Genomic DNA, 16,203 nt, shown 5'->3' with positions numbered 1-16,203 from the left:
CAAAATATGAAATTATAGAAATTTTGATTGAAAAATAACACCAGACATATCTGCAAAGTAAAGGTGCACAAGGCAATTCATCTAAGCGAATAATAATATATCAAAACAATAATATATATATAATATATCAAAACAAATAATTTCACACAGCTAGAGCACATTTACTTCACAGGATATGTCACCCATAACAAATTATGTTAAGACATATATTTAATAAAGTATACAAATTAATCAGCCTTCTTCGTAGTTCGTGTTTTTTTAGCAGGAAGGGGTTTCTGGGACTGCAGCACAGCACTAGCTCGTCGCAGTGCAGCCTACGAAACATGTTGCATTAGTAACATCAATACTGAAATAGTTATTCCAATAAGTAACAATTAATAAATTAATTCATATACCTTGGTAAGATCTACACGATACTTGTTCTTCGTTAAGAGTGTCTTTAATTTATAAAGTGAACGACGAGCACCCGCCTTCATTGTACTCCTGACAGTAGCCTTAGCAGGCTTGTTGACTGCCTTGGCCTTCTTGTAGACAACTGTGAATCCCTTCTTGTCGGGAGTATCAACAATACCTACACTCTTGCGATGGATCACACCAGAGTAGCGATAGCTGCTCTGGTTCGTTAAATTGTTGGATTCCTATACATTCATTAATATAACTTTGTTATTGGATCACTTTTGAAAATTGCAACTAATAATGTTTGTAAGATATTGCGAGTTACGAACTGTGGAAAATGGCTTCTTGATGTTGCGCTTTTTAAGGAGAAAAGCATTGTTGTCGCGGATTATCATCCAATTCAAGTGTGAAGACATTTTGGACTCCCTATAACAACCATATTATTACGTGCTTCTTTAAATTATATTCAGATACATATTTCTTTATTAGATTTACTTAAACTACATAAGGTTTGCTGATGGGTTACGTATGATGTATGTAACCCTAAAGAAAATAATCTCCTATAAATATAACCGTATTGCAAAATACTTGATAACTTTAAGAAAGTATCGCGATTATAAAATAAATATTCCAATGTAAAAAATTATTAAAAAGATCGAATAAAAAGGCGAAATTATACGTACCACGTGGATCAACAAGAGGAAACGATCAGAAAGGAATTTTCAAGATGGCAGGAAGAAGAATCACGGATTATCTCGAATGTAGAAAGAACTACTCGCTCAAAATTTTTCTTCGATTCTAGCGCCATCTGGCATTTGATATACAACTTATGCTTCTAAAAAAAGCGCAATTTTTAAAACATACCATTTATTTTCTTACACCTTATAATTCCTACAGATATAATAAATAATAATAAAATTTATAATTTCGCAGATGTAGCTTATTTAAAGATAGTCAAGTTGATGATGACGTCATTTAATTCTTAGGCAATAGGTGGCCGATATTGACCCATAACAAAATTTCTTGTATCTTAAAATTTTACAGTAGATTTTAACTTCACATGTATATGTAAGTATTCTCTTAAATATTTTTTTCTTAAAAATATATATTATTTACATAAGTACACATATAAATAATATATGTATAAATATATATTATCTATATATGTCTTAATATATATTATTTACATATGTATATATGTGTGTATAACAATCAAGACAAAAAGGAAAAATATTTCCAAAATAAAAATTATTGATATTTTTTTACGATATAGAAATATAAATGAAACATTGGTCTTGATTAGATATATCACACGAGTTTTTTAAATATCCTTAAAACATGAGTCACACGAGCTAATAAAGAGTTAAATGGACGCTTCATCAAACGGTAACTCAGAAAAGATGCTCGCTAAATCAGTTTTATCATATTCGTCTAATTTTTCTCGTCTTTCCTCAGGACAAATGGTTTGAAAGTCCTGCGGGATAAAAATCTCTGTCTCGGACATGTATCTTCTATCGTCTTCGGAGAAATGCTGCAGCTCGCACCATCTCGTCGCCACGTCCTTGCACGCGCATTTCCTGAACGCCAGACAGTGAATATGACGTAGCTTCTCATACTTGATCCTCATGAATCCCAATCTGCTTAGCGTATACCTCCAAGACTTCATCAGCTTCGCGTTCGCGCCGACGTGCTTCGAATCCGGACTCACGATGATCAGCAAGCCACCGACCTTCAACACGTCGTACGCATTCCTGCAGCAGATGTACCTTTGTTTCGGACACGGCAGATATTCCAGCAACAGGGAGAATACCACGGCGTGGAACGAGTTGGCGGGTAGCTGATGAATCTCACGTGCGTCCTGTGAGAGAATTTTCTCCTTTCCAATCGCGACATTTAGGAAATCACAGCGAAAAACTCCTCCTGTCGCGGGAATTAAATCTATCGCAGTGACGTCGAATGCATCATCGACGTTTAGAGGATTGTAACAACTTCCTACGTCCAATACCGATATTCTTCGCTCGTGAGAGTTTACTAACTGATCTTCTACAAGATCGCTCTCGGGTGTACGATTCTCAACATCTAATTTTTTCAGAGCCATTTTTGCGTTTATGTCCTGTTCTCTCTTATCATACTTCTTTTTACCACCGTGAAGAAAGTACTCCTTGCACTGGGTTTTTATCCATTCCATTCTGCAATACGTTCCATTTTTTAAATTATTATCCACCCAATACGTAGTAGCCAATGTCTGCATAGATATAGCATATTCCTGAAATTGCAATAAGATACTAATAAAATTTGTTTTCCATATCGAGCTAATAAAATTAAAAATTATCTATCTGTTATTAATATGTATTATTAAGACTAGGTTGTATCAACATTATTTTAGATTTAAGGGAGACTTAAATATATATTTATCTTTATCTTTCTTTGTAAATAAATAAAAATAGATATATATTTAAATATTGCTTAAAGTCAAAATAATATTGGTGCAATTGGGCCTTACAAGTAAAATTAATAAGTATTACAATAAATAAATTATTAGCAAGTATTAATTAATAAGCATTAAGATAAACAATATGTATTATTAATAAATATTATTATTAATAAATATTAAGATTAATAAAGTATTAAGATGAACAATATGTATTATTAATAAATATTATTATTAAAATTAATAAGTATTAAAGTAAATAATACGTATTATTAATAAGCATTAAAATTTAATTTTACGCAGCGCACAAGCGAACCTGCAAAACATCATTTCGCGCCACATGGCGCTCCCACGCGATTTTGGCGCCATATTGATGACACTCGACGCGCAACAGGGCGTGAGTTCCCTTCACGATATCAGCTAAGCGTTTATGTTCCTCGGTCGCCATTAGATTTACTCGACGGACGTGACTTTCTTTCTCAACATCGTCCACGTATTTTAAGCACAATGGCCAATATTTCACAATTATTTCGTGCGTTCGATCTCAATCGGAGCAGCAAATTCACGTGTTCCATTCGAACCTGGACGTAGAATAAATGTAGAAATTTTCGAATTCACATTCGTTGCCGACGATCCAACGCATACATATGTATACACACATACCAGACCGTTCCATCTGGAAACAATTATGCATGCGCATTGCGACACGTGCGAATAATGCTCGTGTATCTCGCAAAAATATTTTGATGCATAAAAAAAATTTTTTAATGCCGATAAACTGCGTACAAAATGCGTATTTCCTTTTTTCAAAATTAGATGAACGTAAGAGAAGCTAAAGGTCCATATTCTGAATCCTCTTTTATCGATAAAAGTGCCTCTAAAAGTGGCTTATAGCCAATCAAAAGGCTTATAAGCCACTTTTAGAGGCACTTTTATCGATAAAAGAGGATTCAAAATATGGACCAAAGAAAATGAAGACGCCATATTGTTGACACCAATCACGCCTCGTTCGAAACGTCAAAGACCAACAACATGGCGGGACAAGTCAGTTTCGTCTTTCTCCATCTCCCCCACTCGCTGTCGAAATTCAGCGGATATTTCACACCCGGTTCGATGTTCGATCACTTCCTAATCCGTGGGATAACGCAGATTAAACTCTCACCTCGTACTACGTAATCCGCGCAGAAAAAAACATCCCCATTGACGCTTCTTTCTCTCGACGCGAGAGCGATGTACGAGTGACATGGCGTAATAAAAGGTTCTCTTTGCACGACGCGTTATTAGGACTCGCTGCTGGCGACGATGCACGGTCCGGATAAAACGTGTCTGTGCTGTGCGCGTTGCCACCTTTCGCCAGAGCTGCTGTCACGGGAGCACGAGGAGGAGCACGCGAGGAGGCGAGGATTATGAGCATCGCACGTCGACGATCGTCCACGAGAGGAACGTCTCGTTGCTTCCCTCGCCGAGAATGACTTAGGCCAGCTCGTCGAAAACGAAGACTCCCCCCGAATCGGTATACGCGATGCGGAACTTACATTGGGCATGCTGGCTGTTTTGGGTGGGTCTACCGATGCTCGCAGCCTACCCTGTACCCACCTCACTCGCCGCAGGTACATTGTTTTTTTTTGCTCTTGAATTCTCCTAGTTTCGAGGGCCGTTGATGTGAAATATTACTCCGGACTCGATTGTTTTTCTATCTCTTTAAATTCTTTATACACATGCATACACGACATATGCTGTTTTGTAGACAGGAAGGAAGCACTTTTCTACTTCTCATTTTTCTTTTCTGTAGAAAGAGATGGAGAATCAATTGAAATGCACGAGAATGGGATTAGCTAACATTTAGAGTAACGGTTCTAGGTATTATTGGAAGGGGGATTGAATGAAACTTTATCATTGTTCCAGGTTCACCGCGCACTCATGCTTCTTGGGAACACTACTGGCGTTATGCGATCGCTCTATCTAGCGTCACCGCCACAGCGTTAACTTTGGCCGGCTGCCTCTGTTGTCAGAGGCATAGAAGACCAAAGGGATTCAAGGTAGTTTGAGGAGATCACTATCAGATTTTCTTAAGTAATGTAGAAAAAGTAATGTCATTGCTTTACAGCTCTAACATCAGTCTCTGCATTTTTTTAATTATAGGACAAAGCAGAGAAATACAATCAGGTAACATTGATCTTGCAGGTTCTTTATATCCTATTGCGTAAACTAAATAGGAATGTCCAAATAGGAATGTAGTTATAAAATTAATTTAGTTATTTCTAATGAAGGCTTTGTCTACATAAACTATAATTTATAAATTAATATTTATATGTAATTATATATATTTATTTAATAAGTTTTTATAGATAGAGTCTCTCTATGATTATAGTATAATGCATTCTATACAATATTATAGGACTAATTTATTATAATTTAACCTAGAGGAGATAATTATTTAAATTTTAAACAAATGGCTTGATTATTACAATTTGTAGTTTGTATAGTATTAAGTATAGATTTTAAGTTTCCTAATCATTTTTTCCAATATATTAATGAGTAGCATGCATAGTATGTTGTATGTGATAAACTTTTATTTTCATATCATCCAACAAGAGCGTAAAATGGCACTATTATTATTATTATAGGAATTCAAAGATGGGAGCAGTATAGAACAGGAAAGCACCTTTGGTCGAGCTGTTGAAGGATTGGAATTGGATGCCTCCAGGACATTAGCTGCTTCTGAGAGAGTCCAATTTGAACCTTTACCAGTTGACTCTATCGTATCTGGAACAAAAAGTACTCCGAAAGCTAAAGCAATACCTCTATCAACGCCACGTAACGAGGATCAAGATACGGATCGTTCTATCCTACAAGAGCCATGTAGCGAATGGTTTAATTCCAATGAACTTTACGTACCAAGAGAAAAACTCAAGTATCTTAGAGAAATAGGTCATGGATGGTTCGGCAAGGTCGTTGAAGGTCGGGCAGATTTGGAACAGTCGAAAGGAATATCGAAATCGGGTGGTGTCGTCGTGAGAATTCTCACCGAGGAGGCTACCACTAGGGAAAAAGCCTGGTTTCTCGGTGAGGCCACGCCGTACTTGAAACTACGTCATCAGAATGTTTTAGCTCTACTCGGTTTCTGCTTGGAAACCGATCCGTATCTTCTATTGTTTGAATCGTGTCCGGCTGGCGATTTGAAAGGTTTCTTGTTGTCAAATCGCGATACCACGTCAAGAGACGCACTTACCAAGGAAAATGTTCCAATTCGAATCGCGATAGAAATCGCGGCCGGTTTGAAACACATGCACAGTCACGGCTTCGCGCATACGGATCTCTCCGCGAGGAACTGTCTGATCGCTCCGGATTTATCAGCCAAATTGGGAGATTACGGTACTGGTGTCGAGAAATATCCCGAGGATTATTATATAATAGGAGATCGGGCTTTACCCATCAGATGGTCCGCGCCGGAAAGCTTAAATTGTACAGATACCACGATCGAAACACAAGAAATCACGTTGAAAGCCAATATGTGGAGTTACGCGGTTCTCTTGTGGGAGATCGTCAGTTGGGGCGAGAGGCCATACAACGATATGAACGACGAACAAGTTATTCAGATGATTCTATCTCTGAAGAAGCAAGTTTCACCAAACGGTACGCGACTGTTGCAAAGCTATCTCATTAATTGTCCGTCGAATATATGTCAAGTGACTCGTTTGTGTTTGAACGTCAATGCGAAAGATAGACCCTCCTTAGATGATGTGAGACAAATTCTTCTAAACGAACATTCGGTGCATGTGGATTTCGAACATCGCTGGGAAAGTTTGCGCGCGAACGCTTGCGGCAAGCAGCACGTACGAAGTGCCAGTTTGCAAGATTTACGCGGAAGCATCGATTCCGACTATTGGACTCACATCGTGGACGACGTGCCGACAACGGACACGTTACAGCAATCCTCGTTTCGTCTCGGACCAGACGAACAGGTGAGAAACATCCCCGGGATGAAGAACTCTGCGGTATTTCAGGAATCCGGCTCGGAAACCGAGGAGGAGAGCTGGAAGGGTCGAGTCGAAAAGGGTGTTTATACGGAAAAGGTGAAGCAAAAGTCCAAGTCCGTGACGGATCTTATGGTGCTCGTACACATCGATCCCGATTCCGATGCGGAGTGGTCAATGGGAGCGCAAATCTCATCGTCGGAGAAAACCGTCAAGAAGAAGTTATCTACAACCGGTAGCGACAGCGATCTAAAACATACCGTTCCCGCGGACGAGTTCGACGAGGCATTGAAGAAGTTACGGGATCCATTACCGAATAATAACAATAATAACGTCGCTAATAAAGTTAGATCGTTGGAAAATTTAGAACGACCGAAACTCTTGACTCTTACTATGGATCAGGGTCATACACCGATCTTACGGTTATTTTTGGACGACGCGGAAAAAACTCCTGAAGGCAACAACGACACGCTGTCCGAGACGAACGCGGATAACGCGCAGCGCAGTGAAAAGCACGTATTGAGACTCTTGTCGAAAGGAGATCCGGATCTTCCTCTTCTTCGTTATGTACCTGACCAAACATCCTTTGTCGAGGAAGACGCGGAAAGGAAAGAAGAGACCGATATACCATTCGTTAATAAAGAGACAATCGACGATGATATTTCCGATCGTTTCATCTCGAGTAACATCGAGACCGACCAACACAATGCGGTGGACGTTTTGCTCTGGAATCACGCATTAGACTCCGCTTTGGAACACAAGGTACCCGGTTTCTCGGACGAAGCGGAATTTAACGAGTACGTAGAATCGGCATCGACTGAACAAAGTAATAATGCACCGGAACTAACCGTGACCGCCGTATCTACGCCGGATGCATCGAACTTTTGTAACGTCTATTCGATTTATAGTACCGATGATAATTTTTCTACAGCGGAGAACGTGCAGGTGGAGCAAAAACTGTTGCCAGACGACGATGAGGAGCGAAAGCAACTGTCCACGCCGGATGACGAGCAGAGCTCCGATTCGGGTTTTCGGGACAAGGAGTCTTGCGAGGAAGAGGAAGCGACTTGTCTGCCGACGTCTGGCAACCTCTTGCCTTCGGCCAATAACGCCGCTACTTCCGGATCGTTCTACACCGAAGAGGAGCCATTCCAGATTCTACTCGAGCTAGATACTATTCTCGACGCGGAATATTACGCTACTGCCGGTCCTGAAAGTATAACAGAAGGTACAATTTCTACTCCCGGCGTTGACAAGAGCGTGTCGCCTTCGAAACGAAATGTTTCGAATCATATCTCTACGAATGTGAATGAATTGAATGTAGAAGAAGAAGTTGACGAATTGACACAAACGGTCGATTCGAAAGATAGCCCAGAGAGATCAAACACGATAAAAAATATCGAGGCGATGGAAAAAAACAATATAACTTATGAATGTAAAACTCAAGGATCTAAGGCTGAAGATGACGCTCATCGATCATACGATTCGGAAACGGAAATCTCTTTAAAAACGGATGCGAATACCATAAATTCTCAACGAGACGAGCAATGCTCGCAAGGGGATTGTGAAAACGAGGATGAAGACAGTTCCACAGTGAGTTTACGTAGCGACAATTCGTATGTTTCGTTCAACATGGAGGAGGAATTTGTAACTGCGATTCGTAATGAACTCAGGGAAAAATTGCCACAGGCTCAGATGCAGATTGTAGAATCTTTGGAAACTCACGATGACGAAAGCTCAACCGTCTCCAGCGATATGTACAGTAAACGATGGGACGACGAGGATGCTGAAGATTCAACCGATCAAATGGGCGGAGGTGTAGATATTTCGATCAGGTACGGTTTTTCATGGAAAATAAATTTCAATTTTAAATAGCAATTTGTCAATGTAACACCTAACGTTTTCTGTCTTCAGATACAATGTATACGGAACGCCGCTTAGTCCCATTTTAGAGGAGCGAGAGAGCACTGTCACTTCTGAGTCTTTAATATCAAATTCCAGGGAGGCGTCGATCATTTCGAGAGACTCGGTGCCGTCCGAGGATGTGTTATTAGTCGACACGCGTACCAACGAAATGATATTATTGGAAGGACTGGCAGAGCGATTACAGGAAGAAGATCGGGACACCACGAATGGCGATTTGTCCGAGGAGGAAAATTTAGATTATACTTGTTCGATGGCGCGTCCATTAGAGGATAAGTCGCGTGGAATCATGAAAGCGAGCGGAGGCGCACCATTACCAAGTCCTGAGGAAGAATCTAAATGGCAACAATTGCCTTCGTCCTTCCCGTTGCCTCTTCCTTTACCCTTGCAAGATGATCTAATGTCGACGAGTTTCGCCGAGCATGAATGTTGCAGTCAAGATGAAGATGAAGAAGAGGAAGAAGGAGAGGAAGAAGAGGAAGATGAAGAGGAAGACGAGGACAACAGTTCGAGTTCCGGTGAATTTGTGTGGAAGGTAAATCATTTCTTTTTTGTATAAAAAAGATATTGAATGTATAAATAAGTTTTCTACTATTTTTATGAAATTTATTATGTTAACAAATTATACACATACAGTTCAATCATAAAAATAATTCCCATTATTTTTCAACACTTCCATCTTTCAGGTAAGTTATAGATTCGGGATTAATAAAAAGTGTGCTGTTTACTTGCGATAAATTCATCAAGCCATTTCCTTATTTCTCTTCTTCACCTCTATCCCCCTTTTCCAATATACTCACGGAACATAGCGCTTTTAGATTATTGTTTATTCCGATGTAGCTTTGTCTGACAAAAAATTTAAAAATGTCGAAGAAGTAAAAAAATGACTTGATGAATTCATCACAAATAAATACTAGACTTTCTATCGATCTGGAATTATAACTTATCTGAAGAAAATGCTGAAAAATAATGAGAATTACTTTCATGATTAAACTGTACATGTATAATTCGTTAATAATAAACATTGAATAAAAAATAGCGGAAAATTTATTTATACATTTAATATATTAAAGACTTTTATATAACCGTTTTTCTAAATCTAAATTCACGCCTACAGAGATACAACGAACCGCATATCGAACAGATACGGATCAAAAGTACCACCACGAACGAAGATGACGAAGCGACGAGTACGGTGGTGAATACCGAATTGGAAGAGGAGTTGGGTGTCGATGAAGATGAAGAAGAGGAGGAAGAGTTTACGCCTTCGGCCTGGAATGCCTCTTTAGCACCTCATCGATCGGCATTGAGGTCTCCGGACAAAACGTTAAAATCTGGGGTAAGCAGCATTGTGGATAGATAAATAATACGATGTATACAACATTTTGTATGTGTTTGTATGTACATATGTATTAACAATGTCTTTTTTCATTCTTCTGATTGCTGCTTAGGATGAGTTGGTAGGTGTGTCGATTACTTAAGTACACAGAGCAATGCATGTAATTTTAACATACCTCTCGCGTGACTCTTTCCCTTGCAGACATTTAAATTTGAGGTATTTAGCGCCAGTACTTTTTTTTACAAACAATACAAACGCTAGACATACGTGAATATAGATGTAGTTTGGAGCGTATGTATTTTCTCATAATCGGACCGATGTCTATGCCATTTGTCCAGGATCAGAAAAAGAGCGTATGGTTCAAGAAGCAACGATACCATTGTGTGTATGAGTACCCGAAAGAAACACCACCTATAGACAATCAGGCAGACGTTACCACTAATTCAGAACCAACATCGTATTCTGGTACATATTGTACATTTTATGCATATGATGAATATTTCGTAAATATTTTCTAAACTGAACATCAGATTTAAATATCTATAATTTGAATAAAAATGATGCTTTTTCTATGTTTTAGATTGGGAAGAAATGATCAATGAGCCGCGATTAGACATGTATCCTTTAAATTACGACGATGCCAATCATACTGGTATGTTAGAGTACAAGATGAGAATTTTGTAGATATCACATGTGTATTGTAGAAATTTCTATATGTAACATATTACATGTTTATCTTTCTTTTCAGGAAACGATGAGTTTTTTGTTACCAGTTCGAATCGGCCCTTTCAGTTTCAAACTGGCGAGAGTAGGTGCGTCAGCCAATTTTTTCCCGGCGCGAATGCGACTTTATTGTCTGATGAACGGGATGAAACGGATAGCTGTCAACAAGAGCCGCACCAGAATAACATTGATTTCGCCAACGATTATGATCAATGTCAGCAGCACCAACTAGGAGAGTTAAGACATACTAGGGATCGTTTGAAATTAAATCTAGTATCATCGAATAGTATACCGTCCGTTCCGTTCGTTCCTGCAAAAGAGCCGCACGCGGAGCAGTTAGACATTAAAGAGAATCATGAATTGGAACTTGAGAACGTCATCGCGCAAGACCAATGTATCGTAACGAGTGACGATAACACGTTGCCAAAGGTGCCTCACGAAGATGTCCAGCCTGATTCATCTTCTACAAGAAATTTTCAGCGCGATAACTGGGAAACTCTGGGAACCACCGAGAAGTGAAGTGTTTCAATTCGTGCTACAATGAAACCTACCTACAATGAAACTAAAGTCTGTGTTGTGTTTTAAGAAAGAAACAATTTAGTCCGTCCGAAACAATCTCGTGAAAATGTCTCGTTGATTTTCATTAACGCATTTGATGAAGTTATCACCGATGATACCGAAATTACTCTCGATCGATCATCGTGTGACACGAACAAATGTATATAATTTGAGGAGGATGTAGCAGGTATTACTCGCGGCTACAGGTCAATCGGTTGTCTAGTGGATTTTGTTAGCGCGGAGTTGTTATAGTTGTACTCTATGTATAGTAAGTACGGAAAAAGCGTGTCAATATATAAATAATTGCGGCTTTACTGTCATTGAAGAAGCTTCCTATTCGCATGTGATGGTTTAGTAATCGCGATAGAACAAACAAGAAACGACAGAGGGACACTGTATAAAAAATGGACACAAGTATTAACTCTAGACAATCGATTCGTAGAAAAGCTACATCAAAGAATTGCGATAAACAATTCGTTACACGTGTAAATAGTTATTGTTCATAGCGTAATCGTTGAACGAGCAGTAGTGCCTATGTAGAACGACACGATTATTTTTGCGATTATCTATAAGAGACATATAACCGTCTTTCGCGTTATCTTTTCTTTTTTGTCCTTTACTGATACTCATTATCACACGATATTTCTCGATATTAAATATTATTAACAAATCCGCTCTCTATTGTGAAAATATTGTATAGCTGAATATACGGGATATATCATCCTACTTATAAAGACTCTTGTCTTGAGAAGAATTATGGAAAAAAATTATTTGCACGACTAATTTTTTACACGATATATACACGCTGTATCGATATATTTTTACTTTTCTTAGATCTGTGATGAGAAAATACTATGCGTAGATTGGTCCAATTTTATATTGAATTTCAGAAAAAAAATTGAAAATACGCGAATTACGTTTGAATTGGAAAATCGCGTATATCGTACTAAAGCGAGAATCTGCCAACGGTGTTAATTTTTTTCGAATATACACGTAATACGAGATTACGTTACAGAAACGTTTGCCTTTTCTACGGTGGTATATGACAAGTGTCTCGAATTTATCATTTATTTTTATGCTAATGAAATAACTTTGTGCCCAACTATTTTTCGCTTCAGTATACTATACTGTGCGAAAGTATACAAGCATTAATAAATCTACAATATGTGGTACATTATAAAAGATATTTCTATAGATCTCTAAAATATACTCGCGAACGCGCGATAAATATTAATACGATCGTATAAATACTATTTTAGAGAGATTTTTACAAGTATTTATTTGCGATAGTGTATATTCCATTGTATACTTATTCATACTGGACACACGGATAAATCATTGAAAGCAGAACGAATCGACGAAACAGAATATTAAACGTAGTTGAGCGTCGTGGAAACTGTGCGAGTTTTATGTCACTATTGTTTCACGAATGCGCGCGATATTGAAAAAGTTATACGAACAAACCGCTATTATAATAGTACCACGAGTGCTCCATCACGTCTCTCGCTATCACCACACTATTATTATTACTATTAATACTGCTTTATGCTCACTATATAAAATGAAATAGAGAACAATTAATATATTGTTATACAGAAAGAAGTACTATTTATTCATCGACTCCCTAAGTATATATTTTTATAAATGACCTAAAATTTTATATTAATTTTCAATTTTTATTTTCACAGCAATAAATCGCGATATGTACAAAACTTCGGTATTCTAGATAAATCTATACATTTATACATCGCATTTTATAATTATGTAACTGAGATTTATGGAAGTTTTTACAATATGATACTTTCATTTGCTTTATAGCTCGAACAAATTGTTTTCTTTTTTTTTCAATCTCTAATAACAACTTTGAGGAATGAGAAAAATACTTTATAAATGACGTTGATGATTACGCCACAAAATAATCTGTCCGTCGTGATCCGCGGACGCAAGTAAGGATTCATCATAATTAAAGGCTAAAGCTAACGCAGGTGTCGCGTGACCAAGTAATCGATTGATTCTAGCGGCCTTTCCCTCCCTCGCTGAATCCAGCAAGTGAACGGCTCCGTCTTCTGATCCGGTAGCTATTAAACATGCACCCATTTGTGGACAGAAGGTAGATCTCAATGGATAATGCCTATAAAAATATCATATACAAATATAAAATGATAAGATTTGCTTGAATTTTACGTTAGAAAGCTATAAATAAATTAATTCATAAATATGCTCAATTAATAAATTGAGAAAAAAAAGATTTATGTATATATGTATATTTATCTTGCTTATACTTAAAATAACTGTTGCTAACTGTTGTTGTAGATATATCAACGTTCAAATATTGAATACGTTCAGATTCACAATTGATAATCACAATTGATTTTATGCAAGTAAAAATACCTAATTATATATATATATTTTTTTTTTTCTATGACATGATACTTCATCCAATATAGAAATCCATAGAAAAAAAGAACATTTATAAAAAAAAAGATGAATACTTAATATTCTTACACTGTGATCATAAGTAACAATATATTAAAGTGGAAAACGAAGAATATATATATATATATATGTAACAAAATATTACCTATGCTTGATAGGATACTTTTTCCAAAAATATAGAGAACCATGATTGTCTGCGACACGATACAATAACACGGCGTTACATGCGCTGCTCACTAACAACGCTGCCCAAGGAGCATCTTTCGATAGCCAGGAGCGCCAAGAAAGGCTGGTTATCATTCCGCCGGTCTCTTGCACTCGCTGCAACTTTGTCAACCGTCCTACACCGGGTTCCAATCGAAAAGACACTACAACACCTCTATCATTGCCCGCCCAAATCACCGAACCGCCGCTGCCCTCGCAGGCGAGGGAAAGAATCTAGAAAATATATTACAAAATATATTACGGTAATTATATTACAGTAATTTGTGTGTATAAACCTTCTTTTTTTATAATACATTTTTCTCGAGAAGTAATAAACCGACCTTTCCACCAATTTTGCAGGATCCACCACGCATATATATACCAGTGGACACGTTCAAGATCTGAATCAGTCCTTGGGAATTACCGGCCACGATGAGATTATTATTGGCGGGTAAAAAGTTACAGCACAAAACTTCCGCTCGCTGTTGATCGTTTACCACTCGTAGACAAATAGGCTCTACGTCCTGGCATATTTTCCAGAGTCGTATTGTCGTATCGAGAGAGGAAGAGACTATTAGATCATTACTGATGCTCCAATCAAGCGCAGTCACGCCACCAGAATGACCTTCTAATAAAGCAACGACTTTCGGAGGTGAGCCAATGACTTCGCATATAGACAGCATACCATCCAACGACGCGCAACACAATTTGGATCTATCATTATTAGCGAACTTCAGCATCGTTATGGCCGCCTTATGCTGATCGAAAACATGATGAACACCGGCGAACGCGAAATTTTCCGCTGTAGACTTTCGTTGCACGAGGTGATGCTTCAATCTGCCTTCTGATGAATCCTCACTAATTGTATGACTTCCCATGCTATTTTGTTCCTGTTGTTTCTCCCCATAACGTCGGTGTAATAATTCCGATCGCAATTTCAAATATTGCTTGCTGATTTCAGGATCTCTGGAAGGTTTCTCACGAAGTAGTTGATTTCTTCGACGAATATATAACATACCTGCGACAGGATATCGAATGTATTAAGTTTAATCATTTCTTAAATCATCAATTATTTCTTAACATACACATATATGCATACAAATGAAACATTACATACCCAGACTAGGGAGCTTGTTAGCTCGTAATGCATTATACTTTGCATCAAGCGCAAAAACCTGTTGATGCCACATAGTGGTCATTTTTCAATGTGCTAGCTTTGATACTAATTTGTAATTCTGTCATCAATGTACCTTACGTTTCATAATGTATGAAAGGAGTATCTTTTTTTTAGAGATATGGATATCTTTATCAACTGTAAAAAATTCATTTTATACATATAATAAAATTCCATATGTCTAAATCTGCGTAAACAGCTGCCAAAAAAGTGAGAGTAGAACAAGATCACATTATATATTATTTTCGTTCTTATTTTTGTTTGATTAAATGTTGCCTATGAATACATTCTCTTTTTCGAGAAAAAGACGCTTTATTTTTACACGAAACTTTTCATCTTAATATCGGGCATTAAAGAAACTATCGTGATCGTAAACTTTTCGACGAACATCATTATAGCATTCGATTAATTATTTTTCTCAATTTCTTCTAGTTTTTTTTACGTAGTGCATCGTCAACCGATTTTATATTTTACATTTTTGACACCTTTTACTCCATAAAACTTATATCTTTTCTTTCTTCTTTGTATTGATCTTATATATAACCTTTCACTTTCTTTCAATATTCCTCATATTGTATTCTTGCTGTAATTACTCTTTGTCTCTGTATTTTTATTTTATTTGTATTACTCTTTGTCTCTGTATTTTTATTTTATATAATTTTACCTATTTCTTTGAGGAAAGTATACATAGTTCTTAATGGTTTCAAATTAATTTCTTTTAACCATTTATCTATGTCGGTTCCTTTTCCATTTTTGTGTATTTTGAGGTTATGTTTTCCAACAGTCCTTATATATATATATTCAGCCACACATATTCACATACACACACGACGCGAGGTGACAGATAACACGCACGCAAGGCATTATTTCGTGCCACGTGCGCATGCGTCCGTTTCACATGTGTAAGCGTTTCTGATATCTCTGCATCAATTATATATATATTTTATTTCGATAAAGAGATATTATGGGAAACCTTGCGGAAAAAAAGTAAAAAAAAAAAAATATATATATATATATATATATATATATATATATATATATA

General features: G+C 37.3%; 4 protein-coding genes across 5 annotated transcripts; 1 reads left to right on the top strand and 3 right to left on the bottom strand.

The window, feature by feature from the left end:
* Positions 1 to 192: 192 nt before the first annotated feature.
* Rpl28 (ribosomal protein L28) lies at positions 193 to 1,186 on the bottom strand. The gene is made up of 4 exons (XM_083092566.1): positions 1,080 to 1,186; positions 726 to 822; positions 396 to 638; positions 193 to 314 (listed from the first exon to the last, which is right to left on the bottom strand). The coding sequence occupies exons 2-4, from the start codon at positions 810 to 812 to the stop codon at positions 228 to 230; spliced, it is 417 nt and encodes a 138-aa protein (XP_082948692.1). The 5' UTR covers positions 813 to 822; positions 1,080 to 1,186; the 3' UTR covers positions 193 to 227.
* A 67-nt stretch (positions 1,187 to 1,253) lies between these two features.
* On the bottom strand, positions 1,254 to 3,647 carry Samtor (S-adenosylmethionine sensor upstream of TORC1). The gene is made up of 2 exons (XM_083090244.1): positions 3,144 to 3,647; positions 1,254 to 2,662 (listed from the first exon to the last, which is right to left on the bottom strand). The coding sequence occupies exons 1-2, from the start codon at positions 3,273 to 3,275 to the stop codon at positions 1,760 to 1,762; spliced, it is 1,035 nt and encodes a 344-aa protein (XP_082946370.1). The 5' UTR covers positions 3,276 to 3,647; the 3' UTR covers positions 1,254 to 1,759.
* A 247-nt stretch (positions 3,648 to 3,894) lies between these two features.
* LOC145966302 (uncharacterized) lies at positions 3,895 to 13,195 on the top strand. 2 transcript variants are annotated; one of them, XM_083090301.1, is made up of 9 exons: positions 3,901 to 4,437; positions 4,733 to 4,866; positions 4,970 to 4,993; positions 5,455 to 8,639; positions 8,719 to 9,262; positions 9,845 to 10,066; positions 10,405 to 10,531; positions 10,647 to 10,718; positions 10,815 to 13,195. In XM_083090301.1, exons 1-9 carry the CDS (start codon positions 4,350 to 4,352, stop codon positions 11,306 to 11,308), a joined length of 4,890 nt encoding a protein of 1,629 aa, XP_082946427.1. In that variant the 5' UTR covers positions 3,901 to 4,349; the 3' UTR covers positions 11,309 to 13,195. The 2 variants fall into 2 exon arrangements, 1 of the variants encoding a protein (XP_082946427.1); XR_014437018.1 differs by lacking the exons at positions 10,647 to 10,718; positions 10,815 to 13,195 and adding an exon at positions 10,179 to 10,282 and having other exon boundaries at positions 3,895 to 4,437.
* On the bottom strand, positions 12,925 to 16,013 carry LOC145966318 (WD repeat-containing protein 13). Its single transcript, XM_083090330.1, has 5 exons — positions 15,826 to 16,013; positions 15,105 to 15,299; positions 14,329 to 15,005; positions 13,929 to 14,221; positions 12,925 to 13,478 (listed from the first exon to the last, which is right to left on the bottom strand). The coding sequence occupies exons 2-5, from the start codon at positions 15,184 to 15,186 to the stop codon at positions 13,232 to 13,234; spliced, it is 1,299 nt and encodes a 432-aa protein (XP_082946456.1). The 5' UTR covers positions 15,187 to 15,299; positions 15,826 to 16,013; the 3' UTR covers positions 12,925 to 13,231.
* Positions 16,014 to 16,203: the final 190 nt, after the last annotated feature.

Source organism: Camponotus vicinus, unplaced genomic scaffold (genome assembly GCF_025532165.1).
Source record: "Camponotus vicinus isolate PSW18456_S1 unplaced genomic scaffold, iyCamVici1.0 SCAF_2, whole genome shotgun sequence".
In the NCBI taxonomy this organism is placed as follows: Eukaryota; Metazoa; Arthropoda; class Insecta; order Hymenoptera; family Formicidae; genus Camponotus; species Camponotus vicinus.
This window is presented reverse-complemented; position numbering and strand designations above follow the sequence as displayed.